The 21,985-nt window shown below is 41.8% G+C and overlaps 1 protein-coding gene across 2 annotated transcripts; it reads left to right on the top strand.

The window, feature by feature from the left end:
- Nucleotides 1-670: 670 nt before the first annotated feature.
- Nucleotides 671-21,525, top strand: NINJ1 (ninjurin 1). 2 transcript variants are annotated; one of them, XM_061357765.1, is made up of 4 exons: nt 671-768; nt 10,650-10,884; nt 15,457-15,618; nt 18,636-21,525. In XM_061357765.1, the coding sequence occupies exons 1-3, from the start codon at nt 697-699 to the stop codon at nt 15,609-15,611; spliced, it is 462 nt and encodes a 153-aa protein (XP_061213749.1). In that variant the 5' UTR covers nt 671-696; the 3' UTR covers nt 15,612-15,618; nt 18,636-21,525. The 2 variants fall into 2 exon arrangements, with proteins under 2 accessions (XP_061213749.1, XP_061213750.1); XM_061357766.1 differs by lacking the exon at nt 15,457-15,618.
- Nucleotides 21,526-21,985: the final 460 nt, after the last annotated feature.

Below are 21,985 nucleotides of genomic sequence, written 5' to 3'. Positions count from 1 at the left end.
TGGCCTTGAGCACTGCCAGGGATGGGGCAGCCACAGCTTCTCTGGGCACCCTGTGCCAGCGCCTCAGCACCCTCACAGGGAAGAGCTTCTGCCTAAGAGCTCAGCTCAGTCTCCCCTCTGGCAGGTTCAAGCCATTCCCCTTGGCCTGTCCCTGCAGGCCCTTGTCCCAAGCCCCTCTCCAGGTTTCCTGTCGCCCCCCAATACGGCTCCTGACCAACACTGGAAATTCACGGCTCTGACCACCCGCTGGCCGTGCGAGCTCCCGCCCCGGTGCCGAGCTCCCGCCCCGGTGCCCAGCTCCCGCCCCGGTGCCCAGCTCCCGCCCCGGTGCCCAGCTCCCGCCCCGGTGCCCAGCTCCCGCCGGCGCTAAAGAAGCCTCCGCCAATCCTAAGGCCGGCGGGTACAGGCTGCATCACCGGGCGGGCGCTGGCTGCGGTTCGTCTCTGTCCGGGTCTCGGTCCCTTACGGAAACCTCCCCCGCGGAGTGCAGCGTTCCGGGGGCACAGCGTGCTGCGTCCGCCGGGCCGACCTCCCGGGGAGAGCGGGGCAGGCGGGCCCCTGGGCGGCGGGTTTGAGCAGGGGCAGAGCCGCTCCCCTGGAAACTTTCTCCTCAGTGGCCGCTCTCGCTCCCGGCGGCTGGGCCGGGCCTGGCAGGAGCGCGAGGGCTGGGGCCGCACCGGCCTCCTCTGCGGCGCGATGGACTCCGGCAGCGAGACCCACGAGCTGAACGGGCTGGCGGAGGGCGCGGAGCCGGCGCTCGGCGAGCGGGTAGGGCCGGAGGCGCTTTCAGCCGGCTGGGGGGGGAAAGAGAGCGGGAGTGGGCTCGGCTGCCGCGGCGCCCGGGCATGGCGGGCGAGAGCAGGGCAGGAGGAGGCGGTGTATGGGGCACCGGCGGGACAGGCGTGAGGGGTCCGGGGCGGCGCCAGCCCATCTCCGACCCAGCCGACTACGGGAGGTGGCGGGAGCAGCCGGGAAGCTGAGGCGGGAAGAAACGCCGGGAAAGGGCCGGTGTGCTGAATGCTGCCCTGCCAAGTCTGGTAATGGGTACTCACAGAACCACAGAATGGGTTGGGTTGGAAGAGACCTGAAAGCTCTCTCAGCTCCAACCCCTGCCGGGGGCAGGGACACCTTCCACTGGAGCAGCTTGCTCCAAGCCCCTGTGTCCAACCTGGCCTTGAACACTGCCAGGGATGGGGCAGCCACAGCTTCTCTGGGCACCCTGTGCCAGCGCCTCAGCACCCTCACAGGGAAGAGCTTCTGCCTAAGAGCTCAGCTCAGTCTCCCCTCGGGCAGGTTCAAGCCATTCCCCTTGGCCTGTCCCTACAGGCCCTTGTCCCAAGCCCCTCTCCAGGTTTCCTGCAGCCCCTTTAGGCACTGGACCTGCTCTAAGGTCTCCCCTTCAGGAGCCTTCTCTTCTCCAGGCTGACCCAGCCCAGCTCTCTCAGCCTGGCTCCAGAGCAGAGCTGCTCCAGCCCTTGCAGCATCTCCATGGCCTCCTCTGGCCTTGCTCCAACAGCTCCAGGTCCCTCTTGTGCTGCTGCCCCAGAGCTGGATCAGGGCTGCAGGGGGGGTCTCCCCAGAGCACAGCAGAGGGGCAGGATCCCCTCCCTGAGCTGCTGCTCACGCTCTGGGGGTGCAGCCCAGCACACGGGGGGGTTCTGGGCTCAAGCGCACACTGAAGCTGGGTCATGGGGAGCTTCTCATGCACCAGTATCCCCAAGACCTTCTTCTCAGGGCTGTTTTCAATCCAGTCTCTACTCACCCTATACCTCTCAGTTTAATTTTCTTTTCTAACCCGTCTTCCATTAGTTCAGCACTTCTTTTTGTGCACATGCTGCTGCAGGCAACCCACCTTGTCTCATTTCAAAGATAGGCAAGTGCCAGTGGAGGAAAAGATCCTTTTTTGTCCTTGGCAGGATGACCCTTTAGTTCCTACACATGTGAGTTGAAAGGTCATCAGATGTCCTCCCCACCCAGAAATCTCTGCTCAGAGCACACTGACATCTCTCCAAACCTGGGAGGGTGTTTCTACCCAGATTACTTGGGAGAGGATGGAAAAGTTGCTCAGGAATATGTGCACAGGAGAGAAAAGAGCACAAAAGTAGGAGGAATTATTTAAAAGGTTGGGCCTTTATGAGTTGGGTTTTTTTCCATACATGAATCCAAGTAAAAATGAGAAATACCTAACTTTTACTGTTCTTTTACTTCATTGCAGAGCATTTCATCCCATACTCTGTTTATGCATAAAGGATATTTTCCAAGCATGCCAGTTATCTGAAAAGCCAGACTGGTTTAAAAGAGCGTAGAAGATCATCTTTTATGTTGTTTTGGAAAGGAGTAAACTCTAAAAAGCAGCTTTTGTTCCAACCTAAGACTTCCACATAGAACCAGTTGTACTAAACTACCTACGTCACTGGTAAAACTTTCTGGCTACAGGCAGACTGGACTGTTTGTGTAGCAGATCTGTCCTTCCTCCCTCCCTTCCTGACAAACCCTTGTAGCCATGACTATCATACCAAGGAATAAAACAAGCTGGCTTTTATAAATCCTGGAAAGTACATAAAGATAATCAAGGCTGGGGTGCGCAGGTCAGGCTGGTGGCCTGGACGGGTTTCCTGTAAACCACTGACTTTTTAGCCATCTTCCTTTTTTATTAACATAGAGCTGTGATTGCATCACAACTACTAGACATAGAGATTTTTTTAACTTGCTATGTTCTGAGAATTTTTCTGCAACTTTCCCATTTTACGTCATCTTCAGTTGCAAGCAATCATGATTTTGTTACGTCTTCCCCATAGAAACTCCAAGTGCCATATAAAGAATAAGTAGCTAACTGTACTATTATACTGTATTATACAGTGGCACTTCAGAGAACTTTACGGACACTTTTTTCCCATTTTCTAACACACACAAAAAAGTTTATGTGAGGTAAAACAGATGGAGACAGGTTTCTTAAAAAAACAGTCTGTGAATAGGAGATACCTTAAAAGTCTGACCAAGTTCACAACTCACAGCCAGCTAAACCTAGGGAGACCACAAATCTGAATGTGCCTGAATCTTCATTGTTGGAATCAGAAGTGCCTAAGTGTCTGCACAGGCCTTGCAACATGTTCCACCTGGGTTGGCTTACTCCCATCCTAGTGTCTGCTCTCAGAACAGATTTTCTTGCACATCTTCAGCAGCAGACTCTTACAGAAGAGCTGACAGATGCAGATAGAGTTATCCAGCTTTCAAAGCATTCAAAGCACATGAATTAAAAAAAGGCTAGTTAAGCCCACTGTAATTGTGAATGAGTGGTCACACAGTGGGTTGATGTGGTTTATTTTGATTTCATTATTAATTTGGGTAGGGTTTTTTAGCAGCTGTCAAGCTTTTAGAAGTAAGAAATTCCCTGCTTCTAGTGCCGGGTTAGCCTGGTACTTCTCATTGACTCATGTGAGGAATTACACTTGGCAGAAGTATCTGGCTGCTTCTTCCAAAGTATCTGTTCATACAAATACAGATAGTAACTGGTTTTGCACCTTCATTTCCTTGCTTCCCTTGTTCATGGTCCATATTCATACAGTCCTGTCACCCTGTTGTAAAATCTAGTTTAATGTTTCCAAACTACTAGGAAATCCTAGTTGAAAGAGTTAAAGGACTATGACAAAGGTGAACAAGAATTGGATGGTAGAAAAGAACAACAACAACAAAAAAAAATAAAGCTCTGCAATAGCTGCCTTCACGCTTGTATTCATAAGTAGGTTTGGGACATGGCAGTTTCTTGGCATCATGCTGCAAGTAACAAACTTCACATCTGTAGGAACTTGAAATTATATCACTGCATATAGAATGAAATGGAAATTTCTAAAACATTCAAATTGAATTTGAAATATTTTATATACTCTGAATATTGAAACTGTTGATGATAAGGTTTTGTTTGCTTGTTTTTTTTTAAGTAGCTAGAATAAACAAGCAGTGCTTTAACCACACAAAATAGGCAGCCTGCAGACCAGTTGTGAGAAGTAGTAATAGAAGACGTGAATGAGCAGTAGTAATGCAAGACAGAAAAAAGTCATACAGGAGAAAGCTTCTGTCTAAATAGGTGTACAGTGTAGTCTTAATGTAGTCATACTTGCATTTTCTGACTGTATAGAAAGTGGCCCTTCTTAAGAATAGGCTTTTAAAGGTACTCGAAAATTGATGATGTCTGTGAAATATAAACACAGGCTGTGTCCTCCCTGCTTTTTATTTTGATTGCAACCATACGGTCTCAAGATGTGATTGCAGAAGTCTCACAAGCTTGTTAATGTGATGCTGGGTTGGTACTTGAATGAACAGATTCCCCTACCCTCAAATGAAATTCCTACATGAAGTGTAATTGATGAGTCAGTCCAGAGGTAGGTTTTTTTCTCTCTTGAGTCAGTGCTAAGCTGAAGAAGTGATCTAATGTTTTACTGGGGAAAAGAAATAGTTATCTTCTGTGGAGGTGTACAAAGGAGCTAATTGTTCATTACATAACTGATACAGCTTAAAATCATAGAATCGTAGAACAGTTAAGGTTGGAAAGGACCCTAAGATCATCTAGTTCCAACCCTCTGCCATAGACAGGGACTCCTCACGCTAGACCGTATCACCGAAGGCTCTATCTAGCCTGGCCTTGAACATTGTCAGAGATGGAGCATTTGCCATTTCTTTGGGAAACCTGTTCCAGTGCCTCACCACCCTTGCAGGGAAGAACATCTTCCTTATATCTAACCTGATATATTTGTTGGAAGAATATTTCTTGTCTTTGCAGAATATTTTCCCTACTTCTTTAGACCAGCAAGACCTCTGAGGCAGAGGGGAAGTCTGATTTCAGAGCGGCCACATATGGCCCATTGCATCTTCAGTATGTAAGTGATGGAGATATGGATAGAAGTTCCACATCTATGAGGGTTATTAAAGAATTATATGAAGTCACTAGTTCAACTGTGTAACTGTAGGGTTGATCTTAGGAAAAAAAATACAAGTACAGTTCTGAAATTGTCTTCTGTTTTATTCCTGTACTATTTCTTAATGTCTGATCCTTCTCTTTTTTGATATAACTGAAATTTTCCCTGAACATGAAATTACCACTAAAAGATCTGGAAAAGTTTGCTGTGCAGTATTTTTCCTAATGGTCAATATTTCAAGAACTTAGCGAATTACTTTTTAAACAAAAGAGCTCTCTAGCATCTTTTTAACAGTCTTGGCTAGAAAGATTGTTGCAAAACACAGTAGAGAACAGCCACTGTAAGGTCAGTATGACTCGCCTCTGTTTACACAGCCTCATTATTACGTAGCAAGTTTTCATCATTTTAAAATTAGGACTGTCACTAAACACAAGAATTTAAGGAAGTTCCATATAATATAAGCAGTAAAACCCCAGAGGTCGTTTTGGTCAACAAGTTTGCCTGATATCATTTTGAGTCAAGGCTGTTTAGCTATTAGAAGTGACTAAAAGCTGCCAGAAAATTGCAATAATCATTAACCTAAAAGAGAAAGAACACTGTATGCAGAGTTAGAGCAAGCCAAAGACTGTGGGAATTGTATTTCAGAGTAAATGTAACTGAAGGCGAAGAATCTTCTGATAGCTTAAGGAAGGTGTTATCCATCGGTTTGAATATAGAAATTATAATCACCATTATCTTCCCAATTACAAAACTGTAGGTCTTCTGTATTTAATAAAGACATTCTACTGCTTAATGATTGGAATAGTTAGAATGCTTGATGGTTAGAATACCATGAAATTATTTAGTGCTAATACTGTACCAATACTAAAATAAGAATTTGTGTGTTTTCAGAACCCAGATATGAGACTCTGGGCCTCACATGCAAAACATGGTGAGCTGTGGTACAGATTGCAAATCAAAATTGAAGAGACCCAAGCTGTACTTCTGGCATATACTTTGCAGTTTCTGTTTCAAAGTGCTCATCTGGGAAATTGGAAGTTCACCTTGCTAACTGCAAAATACTGTTTTTCTTGTGGGATTTAAGAAGAAAACATTAATAAGTCTTGTGCTAGTGAAAGTACCTGTTAACTTCATTACATGAACAGTAAATTCAGTGTTCATAACGGATTTGACTCAACTTGAAAATTTCAAGATCCTGTTGTTTCAGGCAGTGTTTGCCTTTTGTGGGGCTTTCATTTTGGCCTTTTTTTTTTTTTTTTTTTTTAGATTTTCTTAAAACAATCTCTACATGAGAATATGTGTGGTGCTAGACATTTAAGAAGCTGAGTTGAGCACCTGGGAACATACAAAAAGAGAAGAAATGAATCCTAACATCTTGCTGTCAGAATCTGAACTTTCTTCCTGCATTCGTAGGGCAGAGTGACAGAAACAACCATAACTAAGTTGTAAATACAAATGCAAAGCAGGCATCATTTTCACTAGTGGTTTGTAGGTTTTTTTCTCAGTGGGTTACAGGTGATCGGCATGTCAGAGACCCCTCCTATCTTCTCTGCAGGGACTCACTGATACAGTTTGGGAAACTCAGGTCAAGTTGGACAAGAAAATAAACAACTTTTGGGCTTCCCATTTTTTTGTTTAGACTTCCAGCATGTTGATTTGACTGGTTCAGCAGTGACTAGTGTTTGATAAATACTCAGCTGACCAAATAGCCACATAAATGTTGTCACAAGTACTGATTTCATGCTGTAATAGAAGCAGAAATCCTTACTATAACTAGTTACTGTATTTAGCAAAGATACTTTAGTATTTGTTTTCAGATGTTTCCATTTTCAGTGTTGTTTCCTTCCTGTTGAATCACCAGGTGGGTCTTAGATCTGATTCATGAAACTTGGCATCCAAGGACATTCATCTCAGCGCCACTTCTATTTATTTTTAAATAAATGTAATGAATAAATCCTGTCTGTATTTCAAAGGGACTCGGTTCTTCTGGGTCTACTGTTGAAATGGCGAGTGAAGCAAAGCAGCAGCAAAGTCCATGTCAACACAGTTGAGATTGTGTGCTCAATACTGTTCAATCCTGGTGGGAAGGGTTGGTCTTACAGAAGAAAAAACGTGCCAGCTTCTGATGCAGCATCTTAGCTTTATCCTTGCAAATGGCTCTGCTCTGGGCAATCAAACAGACCTTGCTGCTGTGTGGGGACCAGAGTGGTATTATTGTCCATGGGGACAACATCATTTGACTGTGAAAATCAGCAGTTCCACAGGAGATTGTTCCAGGCACAGACAGAGCAAGAATTTTTTCAACCCTCTACTATACATAATTGTGCAGCAGGCTGTTCTGTTCAGGGTTGGTGCTTTGCTGGCAATTGAGACCTGAGGGCAGGCTGTTACTGACAGGGAAAGGAAGACACAGCAGTTCCACCTACACCTGGCTCTTGTGCACACACATGTGAAAACACGTGCAGTTTTTCCTCAGACTCATTCAGTAATGCCAGCTGAAGGGATCAGCTTGTTTGTACCAGGTAATTTGAATACTGAAAGTGTGTAATGAGGCGTTTTGATTACGTTGAGGCTAGGGCAGGTTGTGTAGAGTACATTTCTCTTGCCAAGTGACACCTGCAGGAAAAGTTTTACTTTACATGCATACTAGAAAGTCTTCAGAAGCTGCACTTTCCGTCTGCAGGTGATAACAGCATGGGAAGTGTCATTGAATGCTGTGGGCTGCATATGTTTGCTACATGCTTGGAATCTCCCTGAAAAAAACATAAAGCCACATAACATAGTTCCCATATAATTTCTGTTGTACATGACTGTAAGTATCCTGAGGTTAAGGCAACAGCTTTTCTTTCTTTCCCTGTCTATATATTGTTGTATGACACATAGTCGGATCTTAAAAATTGCTGCCATAGGACTGACTGCATTTGTTTCAGTGCTTTTGGCAGTTCTCTTCAACTTGCTTCCAGAAAGCATTTTTATTTGTTTGATGGTTTTCTAGCATTATGAGGAGGTACCAGTTCTCAAGCAGGAGATGGGGAATGATTGTTTCTGGGATTTCTGTGATTGCAGTTCTTTTTTCCTGGCAGAAAACAAGACCACAGGCTGTTTACAGTAGAACCAATATTCACTTCTCCATATGCCTAGTTCTGATTCTGAGCTGGTCTGCTTTCAGAAGCGGTAGCTGAAAGTCTCTTAACAGAGCAAAATGCCGTTTTTTAGAATCTAAACGTAGTAAATAGCTGAGTTGTCATGCCAGGAATAAGTTTTGCCTTAGTTTGCTTCAGCAGCACCCTACTTTGAAAAAGTCTTCTCCGTTTACTGGAGTTCAGAAGTGACTCCTTTGCTTTCACCACAATTCAAATGCCATATCCTCCTATTCCCACATGCAACCTGACCATACAGAAAATCAGCAAACAGCAAGGTCCTAAAAGTACCTCTCCAGGAGAAAGAAAAGATCATATTCTGTTTTTTATGTACAAACTGTCTTATATCCTGTAGTCACAGAGGTAACTGAAAGGAAGATTCAGCCCAGGCTATTTACTCTTTTGTGAAGTTAAAATAACCCAACAGACCACCATGTCAAACATCATCACACTCCCACATCAATGAAAACAAAGAAACTACTTGTCCTGTTTTCAGTGCAGTTCCCTCCATCAGGATTAAGAACTGAGTCACAGCTACCCATGTAGTTTTGATGGTGTTGCATGCTGCAGCTTCGTAGCCCCAACAGGTATTTCTATGTCAGTATTTTCGGCAGGAAGGAGTTAATTAGCTAGTCGATTTAGGAAAAAGCTTCCTTTATTATGAACTTGTGATAAAATATTACTTCTGTAGTCTACTAAGAAGGGTTTCTTTTAAATTCATGCCTAGAAATTGCATTCTGCTGTTACACATGAAGTTCCCCATCCCGTTGTACACTGCCAGCATTAAGTAGCCAAGAGCTAAGTGTGTGTGTTTGGCTTTTTACTGTACACTAAACAGTGAAAAATGTTAGTCTGGATCTTTCTAGAGTACTGCCAGCATATATTCCATGCTGCTTTCCATAAGGAAATGAACATATACACCTGGTTTAGTGCTTCTGGTGGATGGTATTCTAGAATTACAGTATTTTTTCAAAGCATCCAAATGCTACAGTGGTTTAATGGGGCACGGAGGTGGGACGAGTAGGCCGTCCTTGGGGAGAGAAAAAGTGGCAAATGTAGGACAGAGCCCCCAGCCAAATTGCATTTTTAGGTGGTGGAATGTAGACAAAATAAATGAGTATTGAGATCCTTCTGAATGAAGTCAGCATTCATTTCAAAGAAAGTTTCTTCAGCAGCTTGGTCTCAATAAAGAAGCCATCTGCGTGAAGCTATGATTACATGGCTTCCTTCTCTTTGTAGGAAAAGTCTGCTACTGTCCCATGCCATTTTTCACTGAGTAAAATATTTAGGCTGTGGTTGATTACAACGTGTTTGGTGAAAATGGGTAAAGTTTGGTATTTGAGTGCCCTGGAAAAGCTGGTAATGTGTTTGCTCTATGCATTAGTATCTGTCCTATTTAAGAGGACACTTTTAGGGCTGTACAGTGGGAAACCTGGCTTTGGAGCTGGAAATCTGATAGTTCTCAGTGCTGCTGGAGAGAGTAATTAGAGGGCAGTTTTCTGCATTTGAGCTAACCTTCCAAGTGAGACTTTCCTCACAGTTATTTTCTGGCAAGCAGGAACATATTTGTGCAATAAAAAAGTTCTGTAAGAAGCAGGTTTAGAGAAATCAGCTAGCATAAGCTTACTTCCAGTATAGTTGTGTATTACTTTGGAATAAAGTCTAGAAGGAAGAGCAGCAATAATTAAATTCTTAACCTGTTCAGAGAATGCAGAAATGAGGGTTACCTGCTCTCCTCATTGCAGAGTTAGGCATCTAAGCCTAAACTAGTTACTCTAAGCTGCATCTAATCCATAGAGAAATAAGCACCTCTGGGAGATGAGCTGTCAAATGCCATGTGAATCGTTATTAGGAGACATTCATTTTGATCATCCTGCCAGGTTAACAAGCTCTGGTTCTACCCTGCAGTTGGGTTTTACTTTCCTGTTTGTTTGAAGGACAATTTAAAAAAATGAAAACCTGTTGGTGTGAAAAATGAAAAGAAAGTTTCCCTTGTGCTTGGGCAGTGCTTGGCACCCACAGATCATAAGCTATTAAAGTGGAAAAACAGTTCACTGTGTATGGGTGGGACTGGACAGGGACATGGCAGAGTAAGCAGCAGGGAGAGGTTAAGCAAAGCTCATACAGTGGCCAACTTCCACATAAATCCTCCAGGTAAGATTCATGAGTAATTAAGGAACTATGTGATAACAAAGGATGAATTTAATAAATATTTGTGGTTTTAAGTATGCCATAGTTACAACAATTTATTGTTTGCTCGGTTGATTTGCAGGGGTTTTTCCCACCCAACTTTTTGCAGTGCAAACTTCTCAGCTCTTTCAATCTTCCCCTTTCCCAGCATCAAAACATCCTGACTCGTCAGACTGATCCTACAAGCTGGAAAAAGTGTATCTGCCAAAGTGCAGTACAGGCAGTATTTACTGCTCTCTTGTCAGATGGAGGACAGTAGTAACAGTGAAAAAGATGCGCTGAAAGTCTCAGTACCACTATTGCTCTTATCAGTATGAATACAGAAATTAGTTGATGTGCCAAGTGATCTCTTACTATACCAATTAAGATAGATGTGAATAATCTTTCTCCTTTCTCCCAATTCTAGCAAAGAACATCACAGTGGTTTCAAAGAAATGGACCTATGAATATCAACCACTACGCAAATAAGAAAAGTGCTGCAGAGAGCATGTTGGACATTGCCCTGCTGATGGCCAATGCATCCCAGCTGAAAGCCGTGATAGAGCAAGGACCTTCTTTTTCCTTCTACATCCCACTTATTATTCTTATCAGCCTGTCACTCACACTGCAAGTTATGGTGGGAGTACTCCTGATATTCCTTGGTATGTAGCAACAAGAAAACCATTGACATGTATTTTTCTTATAGGATGCAACCTATAAGATGGTATATAAAATGGTATATAGACTTAATAATTATTCTTAAAGAACTGTTATATTTGGAAGTCTTTATGTCATAACTGATTGAGGTATTTTCTTAAGACCTTAGAAATATTGCATCCAAAGGAGGAAGGGCAGCTTTATGTGGAATCTTCAGTTTTGATCAACTTCCTCATTTGCCCAGTTTATGAATATTTTTCTTTCCAGAAGGCCTGAGGAGGAAGGAAAATGATGAAATACTGTAAAAGAAACATTAATAGGCCAGATAGAATCATGCAGCCTTCCCAGTTTCATAATAATGTTTCTGGCAAGACCTGTTACTTAATCCTGTTAATTATTATACAGTAATATTTTGAGAATATTTTGTGAACATGAGTAGCAAATTGGAACTAAAACTAGGTTGTATTGAATTCTGCTTATCACTAGGGAAACCTTTTCTACTTTCTACCAAAGAAATATGATGCATTACCTTTAACATATGCTTGAAATAATTTCAAGAGAATGAGTTCAAACAGGAGTTGTATTCATGTGTGCTCTGGACACATTTAATGAGACAGGTGTAGAATTAGTTCCTTGCTCCCTGCCCTCTTTACTCTCCGCTTTCAGACTTATTTGGTGAATGATAAACATTCACATTCAATGTTCAATGCAACATATTTGCTGTTCTCAAAAACAGGTTCCACTAGTTGGTATTAATAGGTACAATGCCATAAGGCACTAGAACCAGTACTTATCACTAACAATAAAGTATTTTAAATCAATATTCTAGTGGGAGGTATCCCTGCCCATGGCAGGGGGTTGGAACTGGATGAGCCTTAAGGTCCCTTCCAACCCAAACCATTCTGTGATTCTACAATTAGTAGCACAGATGTGTCCTGCACCCTCTGCCTTACTCTGTAAAGCAGAATATTGATCTAAGTACCTATAGAACCAGGCTCATTTCCAAAACAATGTCATCACTACGTGGGCATGAATTATCCAAAATCTTCTGGAAATCTGAGATTTCTGTTTTGACCTTAAACAAGTCTTCAGTGTTTCTCTTTGGTATCTTATCCTACTGTGATGTTTTCCCCCATGCTTTTGCAAGGCAAAATGCAAAAAGAGCCCAGTAGCATTTTGCAAAGTTACTGGAAACCTGCAGTGTTCATTGGCAGCACCCAAACCTTAGACCGTAACTTTGGAGAGTCGATCAAAGATACCTGTGGAATCGGAGGAAATATTTAGGTTTCACCATCAGTTGAACACCTAAATGACACCTTCACTGGTAGGAAACAGCTATGTGCCACTTCTCTTGCTAGTAATATATGATCGTTTACTCTCATAACTTTTTTAAAATCTTTCCCATTAAATCAATGGTTACTGGATGGCAGATCTTAAGTCTATCATAAATGCAAAGCCTTGACGATGGCAGTCAGAATTCACACAACATTTATTAAGTTATAGGTGCCACCTTTGGCATCTGTGCTAGTCTTTCAGTGTGTTGGTTTTTAGCACAACTGAAAAAAACCTTGGTGTTCAAGGAGGAAGTTCCTAAGAAACCAGGATACGTAAGGTTTATAATATTGATATGCAGCTGATGTAGCTTTTTTCTTTGTTACAAAAGAGACAGAATACAGCTGTCCCTGCATTGGTAGGGTCAGTACAAGAGCAACATTCAGGCTCAGAGGAAGTTACAGAAAGGGACTGGGAAAGGTGACCTGATGATACCAGGGATGTGTCATGGAGAGTCATGGATGGAGAAATCAGAATACACAAAAATCAGTAGACCTCATCCCTGACAGTGTTCAAGGCTAGCTTGGACGGGACTTAGAGCAACCTGCTCTAGTGGACTGTGTCCCTGCCTGTGGCAGGGTGTTGGAACTGAATAAGCTTTAAGGTCCCTTACAACCCAACCATTCCGTGATTCTATGATTCTGTGTTTCTAGGTTGAAGGCATCTCGCTAGTGGTTGTTTCAGTTGGGCAGTCTTTGAGACTCTAAACAAGTTTCCTGCTTTTTGTTAGGCAATAATTTCTCAGTATATACTGAGACATGGCTTTTTAATGCTTCTGCCAGGCATTGCCGAAGTGGCTTCTATACCTGTCATTTTTATCTTTGTCACACTGAGAACAAAGAGCATACCCAGCAGCCTGTACTTTGAAGCTGGGCTGAGGTAGAGATCACAGACCACTTAGCAAACATTGAGATGCATCTGGAGTTCAGCCTGTGATCTGCAGTCAGCAGCAGCTGGAGAGGTTCAGTGTACCAAGGGTGACAAATCCCTGTGCTGTTGGAGCAATGCTGTCATGCAAAGGTCAGTAGAACTGAAGATAGGAAGTAGAATATGGAGGTACAAATATACAGGCCTCATAGCAAGAATTTGCTTTTCACAGTGTGTATTTGGTAGTTTTGGCCTGCAGGAACAGTTTGCCTTTCTGTCCAGCCACAAAATTCTGCCACTAGCTATCACAAGTACAAACAAAAGTCTGTGCAACCATCCAGTTTCTTTCCTTGAGACAGAGTTTTATCCCAGGTGTTACCAGTTCTTACTGCTCTCTGTGAGTGCTTAAGAGCTTTTCCCCCTTCAAAAGAGCCTTTCACAAAAACAATTTGAAAAATATTCAGCAAACTTGTCCTTGAAAGTGATCTGGTAACCTTAACTTTTTTGGGAAAAAAGCAAAGAATGTCTTGAAATAGTTTAAGTGGCATGAAATCATAGTAATCTAATCCCACTATAATAAAATACTTAAAGAATAACTGTTCTTAAGAACATTTTCACAAACACCCTCATCTTAAGCACTATAATCACTAACATAGGATGACTGCCATTCTACTTCAAAATTTAGAGCACTGCCTAAACTGACCAGCAATATTGTCTTCTCTGACCCTTACTTGGACAAAGGGATGGCTCTGAAAGTGTCAGTTCTCCTTTGAGCATGATTTCTTCTAACTCACAAAATACGTTAGGCCGTTATTACCTTTTCTTTTATAAACTAACTGTCTGAAATGCTTTTCTCCTATCCTTTAGGAGTAATGATTCAATATTCATTTATTTGACACATGACAGTCCAGGAGTCCTTCTATGTATTGTTGGGATACAAACATCCACATAGCTCCAGATACTTTACAGACATATATAAACTAATTTTCAGGGTTAGATACTGCTGAGCTTAAATTATTTCATGCCTACAAAGGTAGTGCTTTGCCTGGCCTGTGATGTTTGACTATAGAGGTTTAGCAAACAGTACCTGAAGAGGTGCCCGGAATTCCTTGAAACCAAAACAGCATTAGACTTCCTAATTAGGGTCCAAGTAAACCTCGCTTTTAATACTTCAGCATCATGAGTTTGTCATACTTCTATATAACTGCTTCAAGAAACAAGCTTGTCATGGTTCTGTGGTTAAGTTCTGCAGTGTTGAGAGGCTCATTGTGTTAAAAAACAAATAACAAAGTTGATCTCTGGCAGTAAGGTCTTAGGCTACACATCTGTGTGTGTGCCTGTCAGAAAGAGCTCAAAGGCTTATGTTGCCATAAAAACTTGTCATGTATAAACTTTCTCTCACATGTCCTGTACATGCAGACTCCAGGAAGAACTAGGATTTTTAATAGGCAAAAAACTATTCTCAAAACAAGCTCCAGAATTCATTGGCACTGATTCCACCAGCATCAAATTTAGCAGAAGGTCTGAGCTGCAGAGCCCTTAATGCAGGAAAGCAGAGACAGAGGAAAATCTTGTGTTTCTGTGTGATGCCAGGCAAGCACCCCAGACTGTCTTACACAGGCACATGCTTTATCATCAAGTCTATTATCAGCCCAGTGTAACTCTTCTATATGTTTGCACAAGGCCTGGAATCAAAGCTTAAACTAAATTAATACTGTATCCCTTGTGTGTTCCTCCCTCACTGCCATTAGCAGTTCAACTGCAAGAAACAGAAGAAAATGTTTACACAGCTGATGCTTTCCATAAAAAGGACTGCAGCTACAGTGCTCTGTTCAGCAGATATAATGCTCTTGCTTTCTAAAAGCAGAATCAATGCAAAAGCGGGGAGTACAGCTGGGGAAGAGCACCAGCATCAAAAAAATAATTAGAACCCTGTTAGAGAGAGATTGGGCTTCCTGTGAAGAACCTGCAGGAAATTTAACTTCATTCTATCCGGTCAGGACTTCAAGCTTCGTGTATTCAAGACTGAAAGAATTTTTAAATGCTTAAGGTCTGCAACAAAACTAGATTTCGGAAGATCAACAACTCAGAACATTTCTAGTGATGTTTGTGTATCCGTTACTTCCAATGTTCATCCACAGAGATTATATGTTAATTACTGAAAGCTAATAGGCTCCTTGCGGTTAAAGATCTTCTGCTTAGCACTTTTACTGACACCGCAGAATTTTACTTCCTTTTAAGTATGACTGATGCAAATAGTGTAAGAGAAATTCTTGAACTGCAAGAGTAGTGAAGACTTTTATTCTGTATTTTGAAATACATAGAATTAAACATGTAATACATATAACTAAAACTTTTTTTTCCCTTTCTCTTTGAAGTAAAATATGATCTTAACAACCCTGCAAAACATGGAAAGCTGAATTTCCTCAACAACCTTGCAACTGGACTAGTATTCATTATAGTAGTTGTGAATATTTTTATCACTGCCTTTGGAGTGCAGAAGCCAGTTGCTGAGTCAGCTTCAAGACAGTAAATAAAAGGTGAGTATGGTCTCTCTGCACCTTCAGGTAGCAGGGCATAGCATACAAGAATGCTTTGCATGCTAAGGCATAGCTTTAAAAATAGCCACCAACTTATCTATACAGTTCTAGCCTTCACAGATAAAGGAGTTTACTTCTGACTGCTGCAAAAGCACAAGCAATTAGGGACTGCTATGTAATTACAGTTGTTTTGTAAATTAGAGTTCAGAAGTTGATGGCAGCATCTTATTTTGTCAGGGTTGCATGTGTCACGCATAGGAAGTGTAAAGGTTGTCCTCCTTTAGCCACTCCTTTTCCTCATTGCTGACTAAGCCAAGAAGGGAAATAATACTGTTTTGCTTCCTCCAAATGCCTGTTCTTCTTTTATGAAAGTTTTGCAGAATACTGCATCGAGTCTGTTAGACTGAAGATTTAATCTTTATCCAAGTAATTAGGGCTATTAAGTCCAACATGCAATACACATCACTGGAGCCCTTCAGTTCCTGTGCAGATAGCGTGGCTTTTCGATCTCCCAAGCTGCAGGGCTTTTGCTCTGTGGGAGATTCATCCCAAAGTGATGTGTGCTATTGCTTTACTTCATACATGTGGTCATTTAGAGCAATACTGTTTGCTTTACCTGCATTTTAAAGTTTGGCATTTACTTGTGCAGAAGAATAAACGTAGGAATTATGGGAATCAAAATGGGTATCTTCCTAGCATCATAGCTATGATGAACAATGGTGTAGGAGATAAACCTAAATTGTAGGCTTGTAGGCCAAGAAATGCTACAGTTTAACATCTGCCTTTAAAATACCACTGCTAAGTCTGTGTGTGCCAACATTGCCCTGGCTCTTTATCTTCTGAATATCCAATATTTCAGAAGACCTGCTGAAGAAGGAATTACTTGACTTCCTTGGCAAGCCATGGTACACTGGCTACTAGGCTGACAGCCCATATGTGTAACATTATTAGTTTGAGTTAACTTCTAAATGAAAGCCTTTCTCCATGAAAATGAAGGTACAAGGCCTTTAAACAGGGCCCTAATCTGAAGATGAATGGTGCAACAGAAATCTGTGCAAGAATCGAAACCAGGTCAGAATTTATCATGACTCTGAACAATATGTGGGCAAGTCAGTGCAAAAAATTACTAGAAAGATGAAGAATGAAAGGTGGTGAAGGTGGAATTGTCTGCTTTAACCAAAATCTGTGAAATTCTGGCACTGAAACAAGATTGCTTTATTGTATTTTCTGGCCATAGTTTCTACAAATAAACTTATAAATATTTAATTTAGTAGCAAAGAGCACACAGATTATCTCAGATATGTTCACAATTATATCTGGAACATCCATCTCAGTAGTACACATTAAAACAATACTGAAATAACCTCAGAATTGCACTGGCAAAGCCAAGAGAACTGAATGAAGGGTTCTTGGAATTGTAGCTGTCTTCACAGGAAAAAACATGCACAATAGCCAGGAACAGAGGCAGAGGCAAGAATCTGAACTAGGCATCGAGAAATTCAAATCATGGACAAGGTGAAATACCAGAATCCCAGCGTATCTCTTTTTGATACAGTGAAAGAAAAACTTACAAGGGAAGAGAGGAGAAGCAGATTTTGCTTATCATATTGGTGTATGCTGGGTGGAGAAGACCATGAGTTGACAGTCCAACCCAGAGCCAGTTAGTGCCTTAATGTAATGGTATACTTAGAAGTCAGCCAAAATGCAGGAGGTAGGTGTGACACACCTTGCCTTATCAGGATACTGGATGCATGAGCTCACCCACGGTTCATCTGCTGTTTCTGTACTAGTAACGCATTCTCAAATGAGGTGCCTTACTGATTCTCCCCAGTAACAGTGCCAACTCTGCTCTCTTTTTGATCTCTTGCTGTATTTCTGTAAAGCACACCTCAATACCAAAGTGGTTTGAAGAACCCTGCAGCTGTAACTGAGGTTGCAGGACATCTATTTTGTGTGTTACAATCCAGGCTGCAGACACCATTAATATGCCAGGGTGACTTCTGAACATTTCTGTTAAAGAATATTAGCTCTTTAAACATGAGAAGTGTATCCCCCTGCAAATTTCTCCCACCCATCCATGAACTTTGTCTACTTTCCCCTAACTTCACACACACGGCTAAGTCTTACGGAAGCGTCAATGGTTTTATGCAATGTCTTACTGCTTACCTGGCACCATCTGGCAAGAAGAGGCTCTTCACAGCATTTGTGTTGGTATTTCTCCTCTACTGTTCCTTCTGTTTTCCATAAACTGTCAACTCCAAGGGCTTTGTGGCTTAATTATAACTAGGATTGTGGAATCCCTAATTAGAAAGCTAGGTCTTATGTGAGAAACCAGTTCTCATGTAACTGAGATCATCATGACAGCATGAAACACAGTTCTGCCTAGAAGATGGTAATAGCTCGTACAGCTCTATATCATATATTGCATATAGCTGTGCACAGCTAGGGTGTTTGTTCACACACATGAACATGATTGGTATCTACTGCTGAAATTGGTTTAATAAACTTGCAGTGCCTCAGTAAAGGAGAACCAGTAGCTGGTTTGTGTAACCTCAGGTAGAGACAAGACCAAAGGATGTTTAAAACAAGTTTACATTTGTACAAAATCAGCAGCTGTGTGATCCTGCCTTCACGCTTCTCACACAGGCAGCTTCCTAATAAAATTGCCAAATGTGGTGTCTGGGACCTTGTCTTTTTGCTCCATATTTGTTAAATGTGGTAGTTCTTTATTGCTTTGGAACATTACATCTGTTTTTCACCCATTTGTACTTACTGCTCTTGCTAAAAACACTCAGTCACCTTAATGCAACTTGAAAAAAAAAGTCTTTTTTCTGTCCACAATCTCCTCAAAGCCCTGAGAGAAATGTGGCCAGCATTTTCTGCATTTTCTGGCTTTACCTTTACTATTACTCATACTTCAAAAAAAACCCCACCTTCATTTCCCCTTTAAGGCAAATTTGTCATTTACTCTAATTCCTGTATCACTAACATCTCAATATCTTTATTTTGTGTTTCAGAGACCTGAAGCATTCATTCTAGATGCCATTTGCACTTGAGCCAGTTACACTTGGACACGATGGGGGGGGAGGGGGGTAATACTCTGAAGAAGCTGGACACACCAGGCAGCTTTCTCTAGTCTCCAAGCAGCAGCATTACTTGTGTACCTGAAATTTTCCCATGTGTTAATATTTAAACTGTTCAGCATCTAAGGAAAGGTTGATTTTGACTCAAGGACATTGGTTTTCTGGAATACTGGCATTTCCACTTCTGCAGAAACTAACTGATTTTCAGAGAGCTCATCGAAGAAGGTATTATCAATTGGTGGCACTTCACAGGACTTCCCATTCTCCATGCCTTTTGTTTTTGTGGCAAGTTATTACTTCCTTGTGGTATGAAACATCAGACCTTCGGTTCTGGTGTGGTCACATTGTCCTTTATTTCACTTGCTTGGCACCAGACCAGTGTACTCCATGGCACAACAGTGGTCTTCCTTTGCAGTGTGCAGAGATAGCTGTGCCTTGTTTTCTTTTTTCTCCTCTCTAGCTAAAGCAAAGGTGAGACAAACAGAAGCTGTAGGCCACCATTTGTCTGGTTTTGGTCACAGGGACTCATTTGTCCTGCTTCTTCATTTCTGGACCTCACTTAAAATTTCCTCTCATTTGTGCACAGACACAAATAACTGCTAATAGTTTCTTACTATTTATTGCTGTACTCCGTATTCTGTGTATTATGTATGCTTCTGGAAACCCTGTTCAAGCACTGCCTTTTCTAGGCCCAGCTGGAAAACCATTTGGAAAACCAGGGGACACAGGATGAACTTTACTTGCCAAACTGGTAGTGAGCGCCTTTCAGCAATTCAGATAGCAAACTGGAAGAAGTTTATCCCTCTGTAACTTACTTTTCCCTCTTCTCTTCCCAAGATTGATTGCTGTAGTTGCTCTTATGCGTTTATGGCTAAAAGCTTAACTAATGTCTTAATTTTTATTTTTAAATATTTTTAGAGATATATAAATATCTTTTAGGTTCTTACCTGCTGGCTCAGGGACTGGCACTTTTTCTAAATACACTATTGCTATAATGGTGTAAGTTACAGAGATTTCTGTAACAAAAAGCATTTCAGTCATTGTATTTCTGAAGTATCACATCTGCAATCACAAAAATCCTAGTTTTCTAGATCGTGCTAACTTGTACATGAAGACTTGTACTAATACTTTTTCTTACTGTTAATTTTTAAATGCTCCCTTGCACATAGTAACAGAAGCTTGACCTCCATGTGTCTCATCTCATTTACAATTCTTATTGATCACATTTCTCTTTTGTTATGTCTTGAGGCCTGTTGGTGCACCATATCTGCATTTGCACCTTCTGTAAAAATTGCTAACCAAAAACAAATCTCAGAAACTTGTGTGATTAATAATGGGACAGAAATTCTTTTTTATTTTTCAATTTGTCTTTCAATGCTTCATTTCCAACTCGACATGTATTTAACCAGTATCTAGTAAGCAATGGTTTTAATGGTGTGTGTGGGGCTAAGTTAAACGCAGCCCAGAACAAGTTCTTAAGGAGGTACTAGGGACAATCTTCCATATTAATTTTTACAAACTAGCAAACTGCCGAAGGAGTATGTATGAACTCATACACACCTGTGCTATCGCACTTCTGGTGCTGTAGTGTAGCGAATCAGACTGGCCAAACAAACAGCTGTGCTGAAAGCCTTAGAAACCTTTCTTTTGGAGAGCAGAGGTGATGTAGGCAGAGCCCTTCCAAGCATGGAATTATTTTATCTGTGCCTTACCACTGGCAGAATTTCAGTAAGATTATTGACTGTACCAGCTTTGTTACCTTGCATTGGAATATTTGCCCGTCAGTACATCTGATTCAGCCTGGGGAGGCTCTCTGGAGGCAGCTGCCTCTCTTCTCTACAGGAAACGTTCTGCCTAAGCTAGGTGTCTGAAGTAGTTGCTTTGTGTTTTCCCAAATACATTATCTGTCCAAAGGATAGTTACTTTTAACTTAGCTGTGAATATTAGATATTTTTCATTGCCAGATTTGTATCTTTCTCTTTTTTTAAGCAAGACATAAAAAGAGGAAGAACTGTGATTGTGGCTAATCCTCTCACTTTTTTGACTTGTCCTTACTACCCTAAAGGCAGACACAAACAGAAGCCCCGGCTGTGTTGATATTTACTGTCTTTATACTTGTGATTTGGCCTAATTTTGAATGTAGCTTTCATATTTGTCTTGCACTGAAACACGTGAAAGCAGTCAGAGGGAGGTGGAGGACAGACATACCAGGTCATTTCACTTTTTATTTCCCTCTTTACTGGACCATAATTTTTCAGGTCACTCAAGTGAACAAGCTGTTAGAGTAGATTTCTCCTGGAAAATATAGCTGTTCTTATATCATCTTTGCTGCTAAACTGTCATCCGACAAAATCTACTAAGCCTTGTATATCCCATCTCCCATGGCTTGTGGAACTAACTGGATACAGAGCAGCAGGGTAGGGAAAAAGCACCAGGAGATGACTTGTCAACTGCATGCTCCAGTGGACTTTGCAGGACAATCTCCTTCCTCCTGAAGAAAAAACACTTCAAACTTGGACACGGTCTGGGGGAGCAAAAGCTGGACATGGAGGTCTGCATTAAGGGGGTAGGTGTCTGTTCACTTGAAGTCTACCAGAGCCAGGCTCAGAACAGCAACAAAAAACCTGCCATGAATCCTTACGCCTCCTGAGTTCAGTGTGACTGAAGCATTACAACAGAGATACAGCTTCAAAGAGCCTCAACTCTGCTTCTAAACACAGGAAAACCTGATCTGCACCTGACTACGAGACTCTACTGGGCAACAGCAGTATTCAACTTGCAACTGAATGTCTTTTTAAATAAAAAGGATGCTGGTTTATTACCATCTCTTTAGTTGTGATTAAATTTTGCAAAACATCTTCAGACATGCAATCTGTACTTTCAGTCTCCAAAGCCCTCAGAGGTCATGTATTTTTTAGAAGATGAAAGCATCTGCAAGTTGGCTTCAAGTATAAATAATTGAATCACCTGATTATTATTCTTTTAAGGCAGGTGCTTGTTTAAAATCCTAGTGCTATCTCCTAGGGGCGGCAAACAGCTGCATCAGTTTAACTAGTTCTTTGGTTTGCTGTGCTGCTGCAGAGTTCTTAGTTGTAGGCAGCCATTTCACTTACAAAGAGGTCAGCAGTAATGAAGCAAGATGAGCTTTTACAGGCTGTCTCAGGACACAGTTCATGCCAGGTCACCCGTTTACTCCTGTTTCATAAGCTGCTGAGCAGAGTAAGCATTACACAGACTGCTCTGGTTGTTCTCATTAGTCCCTTCAGTATCTAGGACTGCTTGGG

Source organism: Neopsephotus bourkii, unplaced genomic scaffold (assembly GCF_033783945.1).
Source record: "Neopsephotus bourkii isolate Nb327-2 ecotype Australia unplaced genomic scaffold, CSIRO-AGI_Nbou_v1 NB_923, whole genome shotgun sequence".
Lineage (NCBI taxonomy): Eukaryota > Metazoa > Chordata > Aves > Psittaciformes > Psittacidae > Neopsephotus > Neopsephotus bourkii.
This window is presented reverse-complemented; position numbering and strand designations above follow the sequence as displayed.

What these genes read in the sequence shown, in the direction of transcription:
- NINJ1 (XM_061357765.1), top strand. Translation starts at nt 697, where the DNA reads ATGGACTCCGGCAGCGAGACCCACGAGCTGAACGGGCTGGCGGAGGGC. An exon ending in AGCCGGCGCTCGGCGAGCGG is followed by an intron (nt 769 to 10,649) that starts GTAGGGCCGGAG and finishes TCCCAATTCTAG; the next exon opens with CAAAGAACATCACAGTGGTT. An exon ending in AGTACTCCTGATATTCCTTG is followed by an intron (nt 10,885 to 15,456) that starts GTATGTAGCAAC and finishes TTCTCTTTGAAG; the next exon opens with TAAAATATGATCTTAACAAC.